The sequence below is a fragment of the Ursus maritimus genome, unplaced genomic scaffold, assembly GCF_017311325.1.
Source record: "Ursus maritimus isolate PB19 unplaced genomic scaffold, ASM1731132v1 scaffold_24, whole genome shotgun sequence".
NCBI lineage: Eukaryota > Metazoa > Chordata > Mammalia > Carnivora > Ursidae > Ursus > Ursus maritimus.
In genome coordinates, this window is record NW_024424897.1 from 34142468 (window position 1) to 34165554 (window position 23087).

The following is a 23087-nucleotide window of genomic DNA, read 5'->3' on the forward strand; positions in this document are numbered from 1 at the left end:
GTATATGATCCTTTTAATGTATTGTTGAATTTGGTTTGCTAATAGCTTATTAAGGATTTCTGTATCTATGTTCATCAGGGATAATGGCCTGTAATTTTCCTTTCTCATAGTGTCTCTATCTGGTTTTGCCAACCTTGTAAAATGAGTTTGGAAGTGTTCCTTCCTCTTCTATTTTTGGAAGCATTTGAGAAGGATTGATGTTAATTCTTCTTTAAATGCTTGGAAACATTTAAGCCAAAGATTTATATATAAGAATTTTATTTATTCTTAATTAGTATGTTAAAAAAATCAGAAACCAAGAAGTTTAATGATAGAAGACTAGACAAATGATTCAAAGAATATAACTATTAAATTATCTATGCTTTGAAAAATATTTAATTACTTGAAGGAAATCTGATAATAAATGTGGCAAGTTACAAAATACTGTTTAATATATTGCTGATTTTAAAAACCTTTTAAATAAAAAGGCACTAAGAAGTTATATGCCAAAATGTTAAGAATAATTACACCTGAGTTTTTAAATTTTATTCTATATTTATAATTTTCTATACTTTTCAAATTTTCTAGAAAGATTATATGCATACAACTAGGGGAAACTTTTTTAAAAAAAGATTTTATTTATCCATTTGAGAGAGAAAGAGAGTGAGCATGAGCAAAGGTGGGAGTGGGGGAGGGCAGAGGAAGAAGCAGACTCCCCACTGAGCAGGGAGCCTGATGTGGGGCTCGATCCCAGGACCCTGGGATCATGACCTGAGCTGAAGGCAGACACTTAACCATCTGAGCCACCCAGGTACCCCAGGAGAAACTTTTAAATAAAGCACCAATAAGGGACAAAAGAAGTCAACCACACTTCCCTTGCTCTCCCAAAGTGTACCAGCCCGAAAGCTCTTCCACCTTCCTCGTTTTTTTCTTTTCTCCTGAACACTGGAAGCAAGTAGTATCAGAATTCTGTCATTTTTCCTCTAGTGTCAGCAGAGTCATGGCTTTTCACAGGTCTGGTTTTCTAGCCACACTCCACTTCACTTTTATTGAAAAACCTCACAAATGAAACTGGGTTCCTCCTAAGTTTTTCTGTGATCATTTGGTTTGAAGAAATTAAAAGTCTGAGCAAAGCGAACTTCAGGTTTGGGGGTAAACCAGCTGGCTGGAAAACTGGGCTGGTGCAAGGCAGTTGTTCAAAATGCTATGCCCTGCGGCAGGGTAGTTTTCAATAAACGTTCAGTTGAGAATATTTAAAGAGCACCCAATTTACTTTTTATTCCCATAAAAAGGGAGGGATGAAAGAATGGAAGGGCAGAAATGGCTCCATTAAAGTCCACAGTTGAGCCAACAGCAGACAGGCAACCCAGGGAGGTCACCAGAAGTATGTATTATACAGTTTGTGATAATAAAAAATTGACAACTCTTCTTCTTCTCGGATCTGTCTAGGTTTCTGTTATAATCTGAAACCACTACTTGCTTTGGCCAGGAAATCCTTAAATTTCTTCAGTGGTTTCCTGCGGATGTCCCAACAGAAGCTTAGACCTACTGGGCTCATATTCAGAATGCTCTGCTCCAAGGTTGGACAAAGTAACTCTGATAAGCAAAATGTAAAGATAAAGGTTTTTAAAGTACTATTTTCAGGGAGAGGGCAACAAACTTTCACTTCAGTAAAGCCTTCAGATACCTTGGAAAAATGAAGATGCTTACATCAAGTCCTTTCATAAAGCAGAAAGATGGGGGCAATGCAGAGAAACTCACAAGGTGACATGTCATGCCTGATTTGGAGCTCAAGGCGCTGACCTGGATGCTGAGCAAATGAGACTGGTATTTGATCCAATAAATAATGAGGTGTGAGATTAAGTACAGATTTGAAAAGCACAGATCTCAATTCCCAAAGGTGGCCTGAAACAGTAATTACTGATGTTCCAAAGCATTTGTCCTATGTTCTATAGTCGAAACAAATAGTCAAAGACAAGCCTGCAGTATTCTGTCCTTACTTCCCTTTCGACTGAAAACGTTTCTTTAAAATAACAGCAGAAAAGTGTGTCTTGGTTATTCCTTGGTCAATGATTTGCCTCCCAGAAGTCTGGAATTATGCTTAAAGCTCTCAGCATTTCTGCCAACGTGAGAGTGTGGGTAGGGAAAGAGAGTGGGAGAGAGGACATCAAGCCCACCCAACTCCCGGAAATTTTAAAGAAAAGACAAAACTTTCCAAGAGAAATAATCATTTTGGTAAGTGAAACCATTTGTAACCTTAGAGGAGTTTTTTTTTTCTTTCCCTCCAACATATCATAAGAAAAATCCACACTGTGCACTAATAAGCTATAAAGCTTTGGTTTAAAAAGAAGGGTCAACAAGAGCTAAAACCACTAATGTCATACTTCAAGAAAGAAAAGTGGAGGGCAGTGACGCCCCAACACTTTCATGATCCCAATAAAAAGTCTTACCCAGGCTAAAAACTATCTGCCAAATTTATGCCAAGAGCGAGCTTTACAGCCAAGCTAAAATCTCCTGTGCATTTAAGGAGTGCTATAAAAATAATGACATATTCGGCATCCTGGGAGAGTCTTTCACTTACAGAAATAAAGCAGAATTATCCAAATAGGAAGACAGAAGCGAGGAGGGAGAAAGAGAAACAGAAGACAAACTGAAACAGAGACAGGGGAAAAAAAGAGTGAAGGAGAGGCAGCGACAGATCAAACCTGAGTCAAAAGCAAATGTAAATAGCCAGTCAAACACACTCAGGAGTCATCCACTCCCCTGGCAAACAGCTCCATTTTTTAAGACTGAGCAAAATGTACTTGCACACTGAAACAAGTATCACTAAAGTCAAATCCATTTGGGCAGAACTGTTTCAAGGTTCTTTTTTCCCACCCCTCCAAAGATTTATTTATTTATTTTAGAGAGAGCGTGCACGAGTGAGGGGCGGGGCCGAGGGAGAGAATCCTCAAGCAGACTCCCTGCTGAGTGTGGAGCCCGAGGCAGGGCTCGATCCCATGACCCATGAGATCATGACCTGAGCCAAAACCAAGAGTTAGATGCTTAACTGACTAAGCCACCCACGTGCCCCTGAGGTTCTTCGTTTTAAGAAGTAAAGAAGCTTATGGAGTTAATTCCTATTCTGTAGTCCCCACCAAAAGCCCCATGAAATGGCTAATTTCAGTTCATAAAGAAGTCAACGTATTCCTTTTTAAGCCAGGGTGATGAATCCCTTTCCCTTAAAGGACTATCAGAGCTGCCTCAGAATACTGCAAATATAACCAAACAATATCAAATCATAGATTTTAGAATCCGAAGGGTCTCTGAATATCTAATCTAATGAACTTACTGTAGGAATCAAGTGAGGATCAGGAAAGAAATGGTCAAACAGTCACAATCGAAAACTGGAAGAACTACATGGGGGGGTTGTGGAATAATAATTTCTGAGACTTAAACTATTGCCTGAAATATCAGAATGTAACCTATTGTTATGGGAACATATCCTCAAAGAAAATCACATGTTAGTTCAGAATACAAGCTCTGGAATGAGATCGCCTGGCCTCCACCAGGGGATCCACCACTTCTCTAAGTCTGTGTCCCCAATCATAAAATGAGGACAATACTATAACCAGTCCCCATAGGTATATAAACATAATTTACATAAAGAGCAAAACAAAAACTTTGGGATATAGTAAGAGCTATTGCCATTATATTATTATTATTATTATTATTATTATTATTATTAAAATAAAGTAACAAGGAGAGAACATTTAATGAGTCCCTGTTACATACCTGAACTACGGCCAGAAGCTTTACAAATGTCATCTATTAATTTTCACAATATAGGAGACAGGTGTTCTTATATCCTTCTGAGGACAAAGAGACTCAAGGTCATATACCTGCTTGGCTATAAAGACAGAACTTACATTTGACCACAGAGTTCATGTGCTTCCACTATACACCTGCCTATTCTAAAAACGCATCTATCAAAATTATATTGGGGATGCCTGGGTGGCTCAGTCAGTTAAGCATCTGCCTTCGGCTCAGGTCATGATCCCAGGGTCCTGGGATTGAGCCCCGCATTGGGTTCCCTGCTCAGCGAGGAGTCTGCTTCTCCCTCTGCCTCTGCTGCTTCCCCTGCTTGTGTGCACTCTCTCTCTCTGACAAATAAATAAATAAAATCTTTAATATATATATATATATTTTAATAAAGAGCTGTATAAAACATGTTCATGACAAAGAAATTCAGATGGCACTGCCAAAGTGGAAGGTAGTGTAGTGTATGTAATTTTTCTGAGCCATAGCTCCTTACTCTGAAAAAAAGGAATTATAGTTGACCATTGAACAACATGGGTTTGAACTGCATGGGTCATTTTAAATAAATATAGTACTGTAAGTGTATATATTCTCTTCCTTATGATTTGCTTAGTAACATTTCCTTCTCTTTAGCTTACTAAATTGTAAGAATACAGTATGTTATATATATATATATATAACATGCAAAATATGGGTTAATTGGCTATTTATGTTCTCAGGAAGGCTTCTGGCCAACAGTAGGCTATTAGTAATTAACTTTCAGGAGAGTCAAAAATTATATGTAGATTTTCAACTGCACATGGGGGATTCAGCACCCCTAACCCTCACGTTGTTCAAGGGTCAACTATATAACAATACCTTTACCTCAGGAGAATTTTACGAAGAATAAAGAAGCTAATGTCTGTGAAGTACTTAGCACAGTATAGGGAGCAATCAAATATTATTTTTTAAAAAACCAGTATTATTCATTATATATAAAATTTAATATGCAGCACAGGAACTGTATGGGCTGCGTATAACTCAAGATTTAAATAAAGATGTTAAATATCCTGTTTATTGTCTTTTAATGTTACAACTTTCCCAAAATACATCATCCAGTTAGGTTTTCTTCGGAAGTAAGGATGCGCGTAATTCAAAATTATGATAATTTTCACGATCACAACCTCAAAATACTTTTGTCTCAGTCAAGCACATCTACTAATTTGCATATAGCTATTTTTGTGAGTGTTAATCATTCTGTATTTATTAATGTTCCTTAGCAATTTTTTTATTAAGACTATATTATTTTTTTTTTTTAAAGATTTTATTTATTTATTTGACAGAGAGACAGACAGCGAGAGAGGGAACATAAGCGGGGGGAGTGGGAGAGGAAGAAGCAGGCTCATAGCAGAGGAGCCTGATGTGGGGCTCGATCCCATAACGCCGGGATCACGCCCTGAGCTGAAGGCAGACGCTTAACCGCTGTGCCACCCAGGCGCCCCAAGACTATATTGTTAAAAAATAAACCATAATAAACAAAAAACAAACCGTAATGTTTATTCTTGAAACCACAGTGAACAAACTACAGTGAAAATTCCACCATCAATAGCAGACGCTGGCAGGGGTATCACTCCAGAGCCTTTCAGTTTACTAGTATTTTGTTCATATCAACCGAATAAAAGGCGGTATTTAGTTACCATTTTGCAGATGAAAAAACAGAGGCATAAAATGGGCTGGTTAAAAAGCCTATAGTTCCCAAGCATTAATCGACAATAAAAACAAGCAAGTACATTCATCTCTCAAGCACATGTTCACATTTGAGCTGAGTTCTTCTTTCTGCATTTACTGGAAGACCAAATATTATTTTTCAGAATTTGAAGTGGGAGTTATACAAAACAAACCAGAATAATTTAAATATGTGAAAACACAAGTCCAGGGGATGGGATCTGAACACCCTTATAAGTTTCAAAGTGGCTAAGAACTCTGAGATCTTTATAGTGATAAATATCGTAGTGTACAAAGGTTCTTTGGGAATCCCCACTCATATGTTTTGCCATGACAGAAGATCAAGGTGTCAGGTCTACTTAGGATCAGGCATTTTTGGCTTCTTTATGCTTTAATTCATATTTTGAAAAAGCAATTAAAAATATTTCTAAGAGCAATATACACTTTGCCTCCCTTTCCTCTACCCTCAAATATAGAATAAATTATGAATTTCAAACACTAATATTCCGTTAGTTTGCATTTGCCCACAAGTAGATGGAAAAGAAATGTGACCTTGGGCAATCACTATTCTTTACTGAAAGCCTTTTTCAGCTTGAGAAAACATTACCTGATTGATAGTGGCTTTCCTAGCTGAAAATAAATGTCTACTGCTCAAAGGCTAAGAGTCTCTCTGCAAGCAGCAGGGATACCTAGGTGACTCATGGGTAAAACAGTCTTCAGTCAACAAAACCTGATCAAAGAGGTCTGGCCAATGGCCCCTTAAAATAGAGGTGCCACTCAGGAGTGCAGGCGCTGCATTTAATGACTTCTATGATGTACACAGGATACGATATAAAGAATAAATAAGGATAGTTTCTAGGTCAGATATAACACTGCTACTTGCTGATCATATGAATGAAATCAAGGTAGGCTCTGTGGACAAGATGCTATTTAATATTCTGGAAAAAATGAAGGTTTCACAGATTCATATCCTTGCTCCACAGCCCATCAGCTATATGACAATAGACAAGTTATTTAACATCCCTTAACCTCAGTTTCTTCGTTTGTATAAACAAACAAAGAACTTGCAATGATAACCTGTCAAATAGTGAAAAATATGTTTGGTGTTAAAAAGTTTCACTTATGTTTTGTGGATAATGCATGCACATGTTCTACAAGACTACAGCGGGGGAAAAAAAGTCTCCTCATTTCTGTTCCCTAGCCACTCAGTTCCTCTCCTAGAAGGCAACTACTGTGTCTAGTCAAATGCAAAAATTTGGTTTCAATATTCCATGCTGAAATGTTGAATTCATTAACATTTATTGAGTGCCTATTACGTGTCAGAGCCGTTCAGGGTGCTGTGGGGAGTACAAAGATGAGCTCATGGTCTAGAATGGGAAATGGTTCCCAACTAACTTTAATATGAGGCGATAAACACAACAGTAAAAGTTTAAGAACAGCGGAGAAAGTAATTAATTTAATCAATGGGGTGAATTGGAATAAAGAGTAAAATTAAGAACAGGTTTCAAGGCAAATGAAAACTTGCAGGCACCATACCAAAATTTTACTAAGGTTTCTCTAGCTTAGGCCCCCTGCTTCAGGAACTGGGATCCTATCACGGCTATAAAAACTCTATTTAAAGATACTCACTCATGGCTAAAAATTTCTGACATAGGAAAAATCAGCCCAATAGGAGAATGTCAAAGGGACTAGTATGGATGCTGTAAGTGTCCTCTTTAGGTAGAGAGAAACAGAAGGGTGAAACGATCAAGTTCTTTTCTCTTTTCAATCATGCAAACATTCTTCATTTGAAAAGCATATAAACTCATCTACAAAAGGGATCACTAACTGGGGAATTCAGTTAAAGTTTCAAGTGTAACTCTGGTATTCTCTCTGATCTCAACATGGAGCATTTATCGAATAATTGTGGTCTTTCCAATATTCTTAGCACACCAAAGTAAAACCAGTTTAAGACTCAAGATACCGTGTCTCGCAGGGCTTCCTGGAGCATAAGTACAAGACACTGAGCTGCAATGACATTACCAAAATGGTGGCAATTCTTCAACAAAGTATTTTGGTTTAATGGAATTGAGGTCAGATCCCTATATGCTAATATCCTGGGTTCATGTATAAAATGGGCGAGCTTAAAAGACAGCCCCAAATAACCATATGATGATATGTCTAAAAGTTAGCCTAGTATGACCCGAAAATGAAAGCAAGTCCATTCCCTTCAGTGGACGTTTGCCAAGCTTGACGACAGATTCTACATTTGTTACAGTGGATGCTTTATAAAGATGACCTTAAAACACGAATTCACATGTAAGCCTAATAACACCAAGACACAACTGATTTGAGGGCCATAATTCCTTTATTTTTATTATCTAGTGATGTAAAAACTATCAAAGATGAGAAACATACTACTTAAACATAATGCTGCTTTTAAAAAATGACATAAAAGATGATTTGAAATACTCTGCCAAAGATTCCAACTGACCACACAGAGTTTACCAAAGGCCCAAACAAAGAAATAATGACCATAAACATAAGGGCTAAGTCTAATAAAGGACTCTAGGCCAAGATCACGTTTTCTAAGTTTAAGTGAGGCAATGGAGATATAAAGATGTGGCATTATGAAATTTTAATCAGTTTATGGTATATTTAAAGCCTTATGCTCTTTTTAAAAAATTCTAGTTAGTTGACATACAGTTCAACATTGGTTTCAAGAGTAGAGTTCGGTCCTTCATCATTTACATATAACACCCAGCGCTCATCATAACAAGTGCCCTCCTTAATCCCCATCACCCATCTATTCCATCCCCCACCCACCGCCCTCCATCAACCCTGTTTGTTCTCTACAGTAAAGAGTCTCTCATGATTTGTTTCCCCCTCTCTCTTTTTTCTGTTCATCCGTCTGTCAACAATGCAACAAATATTGATTATCTGCTCTGTGGCAAGCACCGATACCAAGCATGAGAAACACAAAGACAGCCCTTGTTCTTAAAGGGCCCTCTGTTACAAGGCATTATCTTTCCCCCTCTTTTTCAAGGCATCCTATCCATAGGGTAATCCAATAATAATGCCAACCAGAGTTATCTTAAGCCAAGCAGGGACAGAGCAATCAGGATCCACATCTCCTGCTAAGTCATTTCATGCCTCTTTTTCGCTGTTTTCACAAGCAAATTAATCTTGATCACAATATCCTTAAAAGCATCAGTATAGACAGTGACTAACGAACTGCTACCAGTGTCATCTCCGACTCACTCCTGCCCAGGGATGATCACGGACGCTGTAATATCTGCTTACTCAACTTCTGTTTTTCACCATACACTTAGCTTCAGGGAAATATCAAACTCAAATGTGTTATTATTTAAAGCTGCACTTCAAATCCCAGGTCCTTGGATCAATGGGGAAAAAAAATCTCTTGGTATTCAAAAACTCACAGTCACAAGCTGCAAAACATTAAAGTCACAACTTTTGCAGGGTATTAGGATCACATCAGAGGTAAGATTTAAACTTCGGCACCCCAAATCCTGATGATACAATGTTCTAATCCTATAAGACTACCCTGTTCTGTGATTACTATGATAGCCCCTTAAATACTGTGAAGTATAGGAAGAGGGACAAAGCTCCTATTTTTCTTCTCTCCATTCACAACTTAGCCCCAAAGTTCTGAATATAAGCATTTTCTCTAACAACAAACTACCTTTTATAACATCCAGATAATTATAGGTTCAGGTCAAGAACTCTAGACCATATTGATTACATCTCTATGCAATCAGGACCCTCCAGCACTGTTTGTATCCATGATAACAGGGACAGCTTTTAAGTATCTGTGACACTAAGAATTTTTAGTCCTATCAATGCCAGAAATGGAAAGCCAATGACCAGTCAGGCCTGTCAGTTGTTGCCTGAAGCAGTAAGGAAAGCCGGGGATTCATCATGCTGGAACTTCATCTGCCAGCTGCATTCACACATTTTCACCACCTGAATAGTTGATTCTCTTCAACTCCCACGTGGCTCATTTCAGCATACAGTGTTTTGAAATGAATATTTGATCAGGCAGGATAAAAAGAGGTTTGGACTTATCTGAGGTGTCACCATAATGCACTTTAAGTAATTCTAAGTATCAGGAGCTAGGTGTCTTTAGGTCCCACGCTTTGCGTATTTCTGAAATGAACCCGTGATCCTAATTAAAAGTGATTAAATGAGAGAAGCCATGTAAAAACACCTGGCACAGTGTTGGGCACAAAGCTGTTTAGCAATAAACATTGGTTTTCCGTATCTTTTACTTCTACCTTATGGTGAATATCCTGAAGATTCCCCCTAGATCACTGGGAGATGGGGATCTCAGAATGCCAAAGAAATTTAACAATCACCCTAATTCTGTCAAAATGCTAAACCCTCACCCAAATATAAACCTAAGAAATAAAGAAACATAGTAGGGTTATTAAAACTGCTTCAGAATTTCAGGATTTCAACAGTCTGACTCTGATGTATCTAGGTATGGTTCTCTTCATTCTTATCCTTCTTGGGGTACACTGAGCTTCTTGAAACTTGGAGAGTTGATGTCTTTAACTAATTTTGGAAAATTCTCAGCCCTTCATTTATTTCTTTGCCCTTTCCCTCCTTGTCACCCATGTGTAACAATCACACATACTATTTAATACTACCCCACACACTTCTCACACTGAGTTCTTTTTTATTTCATTATTTTCCTCTTTCTCCATTTCAGTTTGATCATTTTTGACTTGTTTCTGAGTCTCTGCTCCTTTCTTCATCTGCATCCAGTCACCTATTGAGCCCATTCAACAAATTATTTAAGATATATTTTTCAGTTTTAGAAGGTCAGTTTCATTCTTTTATGGATTTTATCCATCTCTTTCTCATTCTGATAAAGGAATGATATAATATTAGAATGTAAGTTTTCATTTAAAAAACTACATCCAACATCATATTTAATAGAGAAATATATTTTTTTAAAAGATTCTATTTATTTACTTGACAGAGACAGAGACAGCCAGCGAGAGAGGGAACACAAGCAGGGGGAGTGGGAGAGGAAGAAGCAGGCTCACAGTGGAGGAGCCACCCAGGCGCCCCTAATAGAGAAATATTAAACACTTCTTTCTAAGATTAAGAAAAAGATAAGAATGTTCAATATCTTCACTTCTATTCAACATTGTACTGGAATGTCTAAGCAAATATAATAAAGAAGAAAAAGAAATGAAAGGTATAAAAATTAGAAAGAAATAAAACCATCTTTATCTGCAGATCACATGACTGCATAGTGGAAAATCCAAAGGAATCTACTGGAACACACGAATTTAGAAAGGAGAGCACTTGTCATGATGAGCATTGGGTGTTGTATGTAACTGATGAATCACTCAATCCTACACCTGAAACTAATATTACACTGTATGTTAACTAACTGGGATTTAAATAAAAACTTGAAGATTAAAAAAAAACTTGGAAGAAAAAAAAAAGAAAGGTTTCTGGATACAAGATCAACATACAAATAAAATTACTGTATTCTATATACTATGAAAAAAAGTCTGAAAAATGAAACACAATATGCTATTTATACTAGCATCAAAACATCAAATAATTGAAATAAATTTTACAAAATATGTTTAAGACTTCTACACTGAAATGTAACAAATATTAGGAGAAATGAAAGAAGGCCTAACTAAATGGATAGATATAAAAGGTTTGTGTGTTGGAAGATTCAATATTTTTAGATGGCAATCTTCCCAAATTTGATCCACAGATTCAACGAGATTTCAATCAAATCTTATCTAAATTTCTGTACAGATGAATATATATTTAATGTGTATGTGTATGAGGATATATTTATATCTCAGTGGTTTTCAAACATCTTTTGAGGTCAGGACCGTTTGTTCTCTTAAAAATCGAGATCTCCAAAGAGCTTTGTTTTATGTGTTTAATATCTGTCAACATTGCAAATGTTTACATACTAACCCATTAAAAGACAAGAAACTCTTTATGCATTAACATAAATGAAATTTTTTATTAAAAATTTCCAAACTAAAAAATAATATTGAGAAGGATGACATTTTTAACTTTATTTGGACAGAAACTTTTATAATAAACAACAGATTGATTCTCATATCAACTTATGCATTCAATCTGTTGTGATATGTTGTTTTGGTTAAGTAGGTGAAGACAAGTCGACCTCGTTCAAAATATAACTGGAAAAGAATGGAGCATATGAAGATCCTGAGCCTTTTCAGATTCTGAGGATATTCTTCTTTGATAGGACACTTAACAAGTTAGATGTAATTATACCTGAAACTATATCAATTAACTTCTGTACTCTATTACGTGGAAATCCTTTGTCCTTTCTTGCACTTGGAATGAGTCTGTTACTCATATATACTTTTGTAATATCATAAAATTGGTCTTTGGGAAAATACTTCAGATCTTCCAAATGTGGATTTATATTATTATATGATATGAAAATATGACACTAGTTCATATCACCACCTATCTCACCAGAAATGTCTTTAAGTACTGGGAACCTGTTAAGCAGTGGTAGATACATGGATACATGGTTTCCAAATTTCCAATTTGTAATTGAAAATGAGTTTTATCATTGGTAACAAATATTGTCAATTGTTTTCTTTGATGTATCAGGCTTATTTTATTTTTGAGAAAATTTCTGCCAAATACCCAAGTCTCAATAAACAAAGTTCGTCAGTCGTTCTTTCCAGGAAAATAGTATTCTATGACAGTTGCTAGTTCAGTTTACAATCATCACATAAGTGCATTTTGTCCAGACAACTACCATGCATTAATTCCACTGTGACATAAAGAATACTAAAAAGAAGGACACAAGCAGCAAAATTTAATAAAACTGTCATAAGTCAATGATTTTGACTGTATCATAGACGTTCCTTTTTTTTTGTTTTTAAGTAGGCTCCACTCCCAGCTTGGGGCTTGAACTCACGACCCTGAGATCAAGAGTTGCAGGCTCTGTGGACTGGGCCAGTCAGATGCCGCATGTCATAGACATTCTTTTCTTTTTAAAGATTCATTTATTTACTTGAGAGAGAGAGAGAGAATGCAGGGGGACAGGCAGAGGAAGAGGGAGAGCCAATCTCAAGTAGACTCTGGCTGAGTGCAGAGCCCTACATGGGGCTTGATCTCAGGACCCTGAGATCATGACCTGAGCCGAAACCAAGGGTTGGATGCTTAACTGACTGTGCCACCCAGGCGCCCCAACATTTATAAGTAATTGTAGTAGTTGTTGTTTTTAATCTATGAGTGAAGACCTTCAGCTACAAGCATAGTTTGTACTATGCTTTTTCTATGCTAAGACGCCATCCGTTTTATCTACCATTGCTTCTGCACCATCTGTACTTCATGTCAACACAGTATAAAAAAGAAAGGCAAATAATGACTTCGCATTACTATAAAAATAGTTTTCGTACACAGACCCATTGAAAGTGTCTTGGGGACTTCCAGAGGTCAGTGGACCACACCACAAATTACCGGTATCTACACAGACACACATGTGTTTGGAAATGCAAAGAACCTAGAACAGCCAAGATATACATGAAAAACAAAAGGGAAGGCATTAGACTGCTAGATCTCAAAACTGACTAAAAAGTTACAGTAATTAAGACAGTATGATAGTGGTATAAAGACAGATACACACACACATTTATCAATGGAACAAAATAGAGAATCCAGGAAAAATATGGTTTTTTAAAAAGGCATTAATGAAAGTCACTGGAAGAAAAGTGTATCTTTTTGATCAACAGTGCTGGAAGAAACTGCATGGAAGAAACTGAACCTTGATCCTTGCCTCATAGCATAATAAAAAATAATTTGGAAAGGATCACATACCTAACTGCAAAGGCCAAAACTACACAATGACAAGAGAAAAGAAAGCATCACTTCAAGTCTGGGTGACACGGCAAAAAAATTTATGCAAAACACAAAACATAGACAGAAAAGCGAAAAAACTGGAATTCTGCCTGTCAAAAAATACCAACAAGAAAGTGAAAAGGCAATAAACTGAAAGGAATTGTTTGTAAAACATCTGACAAAAGATTTATACCCAAAATATTTAAAGAATTTAAATTCAATAAGACAACAGGCCAAATAGAAGTTGGTGAAAGATTTCATAAGTACATTACAAAAGAAGCTATCCAACTGGCCAGTAAGTATATTCAAGGTGCCCAATATCAGTATTCATCAGAGAAAAGCAAATTAAAACTCAGTTTACATTTACAAGAACAGCTCATACACCGCTAAGAATGAAAAATGGTATAGTTCTCTTGGAATACTTTCTTGCAGGTTCCTAATAAAGCTAAACAGATGCCTGCTTTGTGAGCCAACAATTCCAGTCCTAGGTGTATGCTCAAAATATATGAATTCGTATGCAAAAAAAAAAAAATGCATACGTCAAAAAAAAAAAAGACTTGTACAGGGAAGTTTATAGCAGTTTTATTCATAAAAGGCTAAATGCTGAAAACAATAGGACAATAGGCTGTATTATAGTTATACTACATTGCAATGTAAAAACATGAACTAGTGTCACAGGTAACACGTGGATGAATCTCAAAAACATTAAATAAAAGGAGCCAGACATGAAAGAGTATCTATAGGATAATTTCATTTACATGAAGTTCAATATAGACAAAATTAATCTATGATGATAAAAGTCACAGTGATAATCTCTAGGTCAAAGGTAGTATATTGACTGGAAGGGGCATGAAGGAATTTTCTGGCGTGATGGAAATATTCTAATTTGTTCTGAGTAGTGATATATACAGGTATAAAAATACATCAAGTTGTATGATTATATTCCTGCTATATGTAAATTATACCTTCCCTAACTTAAAAAAATTCTTCGAAGGTGACCCAAAGTACCTGGAAGGGGCTTTGGAAATAATCTACTTCAATTCCTTCATTTCTTATGGAAGAAAGCCTTGGGTTTCAAAGCAATTTACCAAACAGGTAATTCTAGGCAGAGTGGACTAGAATCAAAGATTCCTAAATTACTAGTCTCTATTCTTTCCATTACAGCAACTTTCCAAAACAAGACTTTTCCCGGGAACAATTATTTTCACTTCGATTATTTGCTTTAGCTTTTCTCTGACAGTTTTCAACAATATCCAGGGGACTATCATGAGCTCTGGTTCCGACCAGTTGCCTGGGTGAGGTCCCAGGCTGCTTTTTAATTGCTCTCTGGGCTTACATATTCAATGGAGAGAGACTCTTTTGTTTCTAAGTTTATAGATGGCACCTATAAGCATAAGCCTCTCAGGCTCTTGGACACAATTTAAAATAGTGTGGCACTAACAGTTTGACACTAATGTCACTAAGACAAATGGAATTCCCGGTTCAGACTTAAACAAATTCTAATACTGCCCCCAATATTGTCCCTCTGCCACCACGGTCTCAGGCAACAGACTACATAAACAGTCCAGCCTTGTATTAAAGATGTAGTAATAAAGGTACAAAAAAGAGAAGTTGGGTCTTTTGGCCAAAAAGCCCCTTGTAAATATGTGGTACCCCAGTATATCAACAGTAGGGAGAATTCCATCAATTCCTTCTCAAAATGCTTAGGAAAGACTTAAAGTCATGTCAAGGACTCGGTGCTTGCAATAGAGAAAGCAAAGGCGAGGTTTTAGTTGACACAAAGATTTATTCAAAGAAGCAATGTGTCACCAGAAAAAAGCTTTCCCAACAGCTTCTTCTACTTCTGTTTACAGTTTCTTCATCTTCAAGTGGGGCAATCTTTTTTTTTTCTTAATTGTGCTGAGCTAAAATTTTCCACATTGTTAACTTGAATTTCATCTTCTAACATCCTATAAATATTAGAAAGAAGAATGAAAGGAATATTTAAATCAGAAGGAGAGGGATGTGGCCGATCACCTTCCTCATGGGCAAAATAAGGTCTTTTCCCTATGCTCTTATCTCTAACACTTATTTTTGAATCTGTACAGACAAGTAGGTGCGCATTAGGTTAGAGTTGAAATAATGCATAAACTTCCTCTTTTCTAATAAAAAAGCCAATCTTAACATCTGAGTTTGAATATTTGCTAACTGTTTCAAGTATAAATAGTGTCAAAGTAAAATTACTGACCTCCTTTTTCCCCTCTGAGGGACTGTTCACAGGTCACGACTAAGCCTTCTTTTAATTTCGCCCTCATCCATAATCCTCTTACTGATCCCACATAGGCTTTGAATACTCAAGGTACAAGTATGCCTGGGCTTTTCGTCACCTTATAATCACAAAGAATATCTGGAAGTCTACTAAATGAAAACCACATCACGTATTCAAAGAAGTATCTCAAAATTTCTAAAGAACTTGATATCCTTTATATCTGAGAATTATTTTAAGAAATAACGAACACATCCCTGCCCGAAAAAGTGAAACAATTTTTTTTGCGTAGGGGACCTTAAATTCTTTGTACAGATGCAGAGAAGACCGGATAGGTAGGAAACATCGCTTGTTCAAGGTTTCAGGCAATGTTCAAGGCCATGATTACAATGTCATGGTTCAGTCATTCGACTCTAGTTTTTAAAATCATGGTGCTAAGTAGCCTCACCATTGGATGACTAAACGGTGTTTCTTACAAATCTCTTTGCTTCTTACCACCAGCATCTCTTGTGTCTCTGATGGCTTTAGGACACAGTGACTAAGTCTTTCTGCCTCAGATTGGAATGACAACTGTAGATACAGTGAAATATAATCCTTAGGAATATTCTTCCCCCAGTACTTCAGAAAAATCTCTGTAAAATAAAAGCATGTCTCTATATGAACATCCCTCCTAGCAGAGATTTGACTTAAATCATCTCCTCGTCGCCTACCCAACCATACTTCTCTACTAAGTGTTATTTTGTTTTTGTAAATGTCCGATGCACCAAATGTCAAATACATAAAGCAGGCATAAATGATCATTATAAAATCAGTCAAAGCAGGCATAAATGATCATTATAAAATCAGTCAAAGCAGGCATAAATGATCATTATAAAAATCAATCAAATCAAACCAGTTTGGGTTTTTAAGTGTCTCACCTTCTTCAGTAAACAAATTATTTTGATAATGGGAAAAACTGGGTGCCGAAAAAGTATCTCCTGGATTAACGAATTTCTTAGAAATTATTTAGATTACTTCAATTATACAACAAAAATAATATTTCTCTTGAGTCAAGAATGACAACAAACACCAGGTCTAGAACTCGGTCCCTATTTATAGAAACCTTTATTGTAACACTAATTCCTAATATACCAAAGCCTGCTCTAAAGGATAAGAACCCATTTTACTTAACTGTCACAATTTTCTTTCTCGTACTGTCATCTTCCATAGGAATGTACATAAATGCTGCCCCCACCACCTCCAATAACGTTTTCTCTATACAATGTTTACTTCTGTAGAGTTTGGCTAAGATGTCTGCTCTTCACATGAGCCAGGCAGAAGTCTGTCTTTCAAATCTCAGTTGCTTTGAGTTCTTTCTTGGTAAACATCAATTTCCATAGTAAAACCACAAACCAGGAGAAACAAACTTAGGATGAACTAGATCTTTCTAGGCTTTCTGTCTGGATGACTCCAAAGCGACTTTAGAGTTGTTATTAAGTTACCCAACAGATACAGCCCACAAGTCTGGGAACAAGAGGATCAGTCACCAAGGTGGGAAACAAACTTTGAATGGGGCATGGACAGCTATCTTTCTACTTTCTCTTCAGAGGTCCTACACCTTTATCAAAAGGACACATGTTATAAAGAACAAACAATGAGAAAAAATTCTTAGATACCTAACCAAAAGGAATGTACAGAGAAAAAAAAAAGTACTTTGTCTAGAAGTGTTATCTATGATTCGGAGACACTGATATTAATGAAAAATGGAATGATTCCTTCAAATTTCCTTTTATCTGGGTAGCCTTTGTATAAGGGTAAAATTCTATAAAGTACCCTTCCAGAATGGTCTTCTCCTTAGTCAAGAAGGCAACATCTCATAATTATCTAAGCTCAAAATTTTAGGTAAGATAGTACCCTTTTGAATCACCAAAGATCAGATGTTATGGGAATGACCTCTACTCAGAAAGCAGTTATAGATCTGCCAGTCCAAATACACATATTTATATAGAGATAGAAGCTGGTTCATAGGTATCTAAAGGCATAGAATTTATGCCATGCCTAAGTCACTGAAGTTAAGAAAAACACACGTATTTTAGGAAATGTTCTTCCATGTGAAGGAGTGAAGAACAGATACACTAGATGATCAAGAAATTATAAAGACAAAATTTCTTAGCAAAAGTGGTACAAGGCTCTGCTGATCTCTTTTAGTTTCAACAGAATAACACTGCCAGATAAATATACAGATATCTACAACATAACAGGCTGGCCCCAGGTATAAATAAAATATTTTCATTTGGAAGACTGTTACAACTGTCAAAAGATTAAATCATATCACATTAAATTTCTAAATTCTATGCCTCTGAAAGGTAATCATATGAAAAATAATTAAACCACCACGAGTTTAGACAAGAGTAAGAGCTGCCACTAGAATAGAAGGACAGTCATAAAATGTGCCATAGGAACAATTAAAAAGGCAATACATTTAGTTGTAGAAGCTGAATGAAGGTAAGACAAAGCAGGGGAGCCCAGTCAGAGGAGGTGCCACAGCAGTCCCATCTCCAAGCAAAAGCAATCCGAACTCCAGAAAACCATTTTCGTCACACGCAGCTGACTCCAATGCATGGGTCACAATCAGAGAAGCACTTCCTGGTTCACGAGCACTTGTACACATTTATTAGACTCTCTTTAATACAAGAACCTAAAGCAGAATTTTCCCATTCACTCCTTTTTTTATAAGGAACCCAAACTAGTTAGTCTCTAGTCTTCCTAAATATCAAAAGAAAAATAAGTCTGTTACAACAGCGCTCCTATTACATAGAGTAGATTAAGCTTCCCCAACAAAACATTATTCACTCACTTAAAAAATGCGTTGAACAAAAGGGATCCAAACCATTTGAGAAGTAGAGAATTATTCGTAACAGTCCAATTCCTCATCTACGGGGTTTCTTTAGCTCAAAGTTAGAGAAAGCGGCACACACATTTCATTGCTCTGTCTCAGAAAGGAACTATGGCTTTCTGGAATGAAAATAGGCTTAGAAAAATAACAACAGAGCTTAGTCACCAAGAAGTCCTTTCTCTACTCAAAAGATTAGTACTTTCGGGCAGAGGCTCACAGCTGTAGAACGATACCCTAGAATCTCCTACAATGCGTCTCTGATGCAAATGGAAGTAAATCAAGGAGCAAAGATCTAGTTTCTTTTTCAAACATCAATTTAAAAACTCTTCTCGCAGCAGACTGAAGTCAAATGATGGTTGCCAATAGTTCACGGAAATTCCTATCTGTGGCATGAGATGTAACCTGACAAAGAGCTAAAACTGAGATAGTACTACATGATAAATACGGAGTATTACCTCAGAGTAGAGCGCTGAATATGTCAACTTTTAATAATACCTTTAACTGCTTTAGCGACGTGTGTTTCACTTGACTGGGAGTCACTTGACTCTAAAACATTCATCATAGGACAGTTTAAGAATGTTAAAACCCCCCAACAAAGGCTACTACTGTAATCTTGAATCAAATACTTTAGGTTACAATATATTGCTTCCAGGATTCACGATGGTTAAATGATAATTCCAGATGAGCAGGATCTGTTAGCATTCTCAGATTGAAACTATCAAAAAGATTTATTGTTCAAGTCGCCCATCTCAATATTTCATTCAATGCAGGGAAGCAAGGATAGAGACTTCACACATTTCTGTGCTTGTTTCCAGGGGACGAACCATGGTTGCCAAGAGAAAGCAGAGGGACAAGTATGAGCTCTCTAAAGTAAGAGTCTACATTAAAAATGAAGACACAGCCCTGGATGTGGACAGCTAAATCAGACACAGGGTACAATCCACTGACAAAAAGATCAGAAAGCTAAGGAAATGTACAAAACCAGTTAGCTTTCAAAAATTGAAAATACATCCAGACACAGAATCAGAAACAGAAGCTTTGGTCTTTTAAAAGTGACCTTCGCAAATCAGTTTTGTGTTTGTTTCCATTTTCTTTCACAGTTTAAGCCTCAATCAAATCAGCAGTCTCTGGGGATTTTGAAATTGCTATAGATTAAAATCCTCTCTGACTCAACTGTTTGACTAATGCCGAGTATTTAATAATTCTACTCATAAGAGACTTTTTCTTGATGAAACCCTGCTGTTTGCTCTCTTCAGATGCTCTGCAGCTGCACCATAACAGAAAGCATCACTGTCCTTATTTTATCAATACATTTAGAGATGAAGAATGTCTCATTATAAACAGGTCTATACTTGGCAGACGCGGCAGAAAACAGTCTGACGATACTAATGCAGCCACTATCACCTCCAGAGGCAAAGATCTACTCCCAGGTACTAATGATACATATTCCTGGATTGGTTCCAAGGAGAGGAGGTTAATAACTGTGATAGATAGACTAAAGTTAAGTTAATGAATTTCTAAACTTTATGCTTTCAATAATAAAGCCATTTAAGCTACGGCACTTGGACTCTCCAATTCCACAGATCAGGCACTTTGATACTCAACAGGTTGAGTAAATTGAATCCATATATTGTATTTACGTTCTCTGTCAAGGTCGCTTCTCCACATTTGAGAGATCAAAGGCAAAACAGTCATCAACCCTGTAGCCTTCAATACTGTGTTCATTACATTTAATCAAGTGCCAACCCCACTGCATCATTCACCAACCTTAACAATACTTAAATGCATGGCATTGTTTAGCAACAAATGGAGGCACAGTATTGTTTTAACAAACACACACACACGTATACATACATGCACAACATGCACGCATGTCCCCAAACAAACGAACAAACAAAAAGAGGAAGGCAAAAAATATCATTCTCTCCATTGTGCAGGAAAAGAAATTTAAAATGCACAGAACTATCCAGCACAGATTTTGGAGGTGATTTTCTACCTGAGGCAGCATCAATCACGGTGGAAATTCCCCTTCGATCAGAGACTGGACGGGATGACCCTGGCATGCTGACTGGGTCAGAGCGGACCGGCTGGATCCTGCAAGGCAATTTAATTTAATTCACATATGTTACCGGCATCAAAACTGTCGCGTGCTACAACAGACCTTAAATCAGGAATGCTGGAATAGGCCAATCCATTAAAGAACCATTCATTCTAAAACGAGACAAAGAAGGGAACTGCAGTCCCTAATTCTTGCACAAAGCTAACGCACCGGACCTCTTCTCCTCTTTGTAAGTTACTCAATAGATTTTAAGTAAGGGGTTGAAAAATTGACATTAATTGAAAGGGATAAACTTAGTAGCATGGGAAAGGAAACAAAATACTTTATACCAAAACCTTTGACATTTCCAAGGGACAGATATGAAGAGTTTCAACACTCCTCAAATTCATGAATAGCACCATAGCTAGTAACACCTGCCATAAAAGGCAGCATATATACTAGATACAAAATTTTGAGCAACTCCCTTACAATCCTGAATGAAAGTTACTTTAATTATGACAAGAAGCATAGGAAAACAAAGCTGTGTTAATGTGGCGGCCACAGGTTTAGCTAGGATCGCTATTAGCTAACTGAGTTACCTCCATAAAATTACCAATTAGCATGTAAGAATCAATTAGAGTCTCAGCAAAACTGCAATTTACTACATATAATTTCAAGTTGCTTAGGAATGATAAATCTATAAATGCAAAGAGTCTCTTTCCAGCTGTATTAGATAAATACTATTAACATAAAAAAATCTGTGTGACTAGAAGATCTGAGAGCCCAGGCAACTTAGAGGAATAAAAACCTGTTACAGCAATATAAGCATGCATTTTTGGTAATTCATTCATTCAATGAGTATTTGCTGAATATTAAACGTGTGTCAGTATTATTCTAGGAACAGGCAGAAACAAGACATGAATTAGAAGGTCTATGTGTACGTATGTGGTCTAGCATATGGACATTCACGACTGATGCAAAAGGAAGTGTGAAAATGAGTGAAATAGGCAATAAAAGCTCAGAATGAGAAAACGGGGTAATGACTACATGGTCCACAGCAGACTGAAAGATTTTGTGGAGGTGGAACAGGAATCGGATGTGTATACGGTAATAGGATATATATATGCAGAGGAGAAAGAGGTGCTCCTTAAGCATAGAGCTAGAACAAGCAGACCCTTGGATGAGTAACTAAGCCTCACAAATGCAGGGCAGCTTGAGAAGCATGATTTGGCTGAAGCATAGAGTTCCCAGTGGATCCTGATGGAAGAAAAGAGGTTGATAAACACCATGAGACAGATTACAGAAGACTGAAATGCCAAGAATAGATTGCAGAAAGATTGCAGAAAAAGAGTAGTTACTGAAAGCACGGTTTAAATGTTTGTGTATTTAATGTGTGAAAAAAAGAACCATCTGACCCAACACTGGAAGCTGGAAGTACTGAAAACAAAGACCCCTCGCTGCTAGTGAGGACAGCATGTACCACCCAACCTTTGTTCTACCCCAGCTGGTTTTGCTACCCCAGTCATAGTAATCCCATCACCTCACAGCAGAGATTAATCAGGTCCACAATGGGCAGGCCTAAGCGAATTTGGGCCAGTGAGAAAAGAGGAGCCGCTTATTTGAAATGTCTGGAAAAGATGTTTTCTGGTTCTTAACAGAAATAAGAAGCCAGACAGTTAGACATGGTCAGTTCATCCAAAGTAAAGCCCCCTCCTGGTCTAAACAACTTAAGTGTGCTAATAAATTTCCTATTATTAATTCAATTTGTATCAGGGTTTCTGAATAATCCAGAGTTGTGGGTGGGGTGAGCCAAGGCTGGCCACGAATTAATGTGTTGAAGCTGGCAAGAGATACACAGGCGCTTATCCTATTATTTTCTTTAACTTTAAATATGTTTATATATGTTTGAAATTTTTCCATAATAAAAATGACAAAAATAAAAACAAACTGGCAGAGGTGATGGAAATGTTCTGGAATTGGACAGCGGGGATACTGCCCAACATAGTGAATATACTAAAAACCGCTGAATTATACAGTGAATTTTATGTTGTGTGAATTATGTATAACTTAAAATAACAGGAATAAGATCTGAGGATCAAATGGATAACATGATGACTATAGTTGATAACACTGTATTATGTAACTAAAATTTGATGAAAGAGTAAAACTTAGATGTCCTCACTAAAATAATCACAACATACATATGCTAAATATGTGAGCTGATGGATATGTTAACTAGGTGAAAAAATAAAATAATGAAGTAAAAGGAGCTAATCTTGATTAGAAAACTAGACTTTGTACCTCAGCTTCTTTTACATGGTCTATTTCTCAGATCTAAAAATAAATATTTCATTGACCTTTTTTACAGTTTAAATCCCTGCTCCAAGTAAGGAGCTGCCTTGAGTTTAAGCCACCCCTGACTCCCTTATGGACATGACAGTCAACTCTGTACCTGCCTGTTCCCCACTTAGGTTAGGATATAGGGAGGCAGACTATCACAGCACCACATAATTCTTTTTTTTTTTTTTTTTTTTTTTTTTTTTTTTTTTTTTTTTGTCTAAACACACACACACCTCTTTTTT

General features: G+C 36.8%; 1 protein-coding gene across 7 annotated transcripts in view; it reads right to left on the reverse strand.

Annotated features, from left to right (window-relative positions):
• BCAS3 (BCAS3 microtubule associated cell migration factor) overlaps positions 1–23087 on the reverse strand; it is a 588999-nt gene that overhangs the window by 236151 nt on the left and 329761 nt on the right. For 6 of the 7 annotated variants that reach the window (XM_040640930.1, XM_040640931.1, XM_040640928.1 and 3 more), the window contains one exon: positions 20464–20561. In XM_040640930.1, the coding sequence (XP_040496864.1) occupies positions 20464–20561 (98 nt within the window). Of the gene's footprint in view, positions 1–12610; positions 15297–20463; positions 20562–23087 lie in introns of those variants that run through there. The other variant, XM_040640932.1, reaches the window with a different exon arrangement.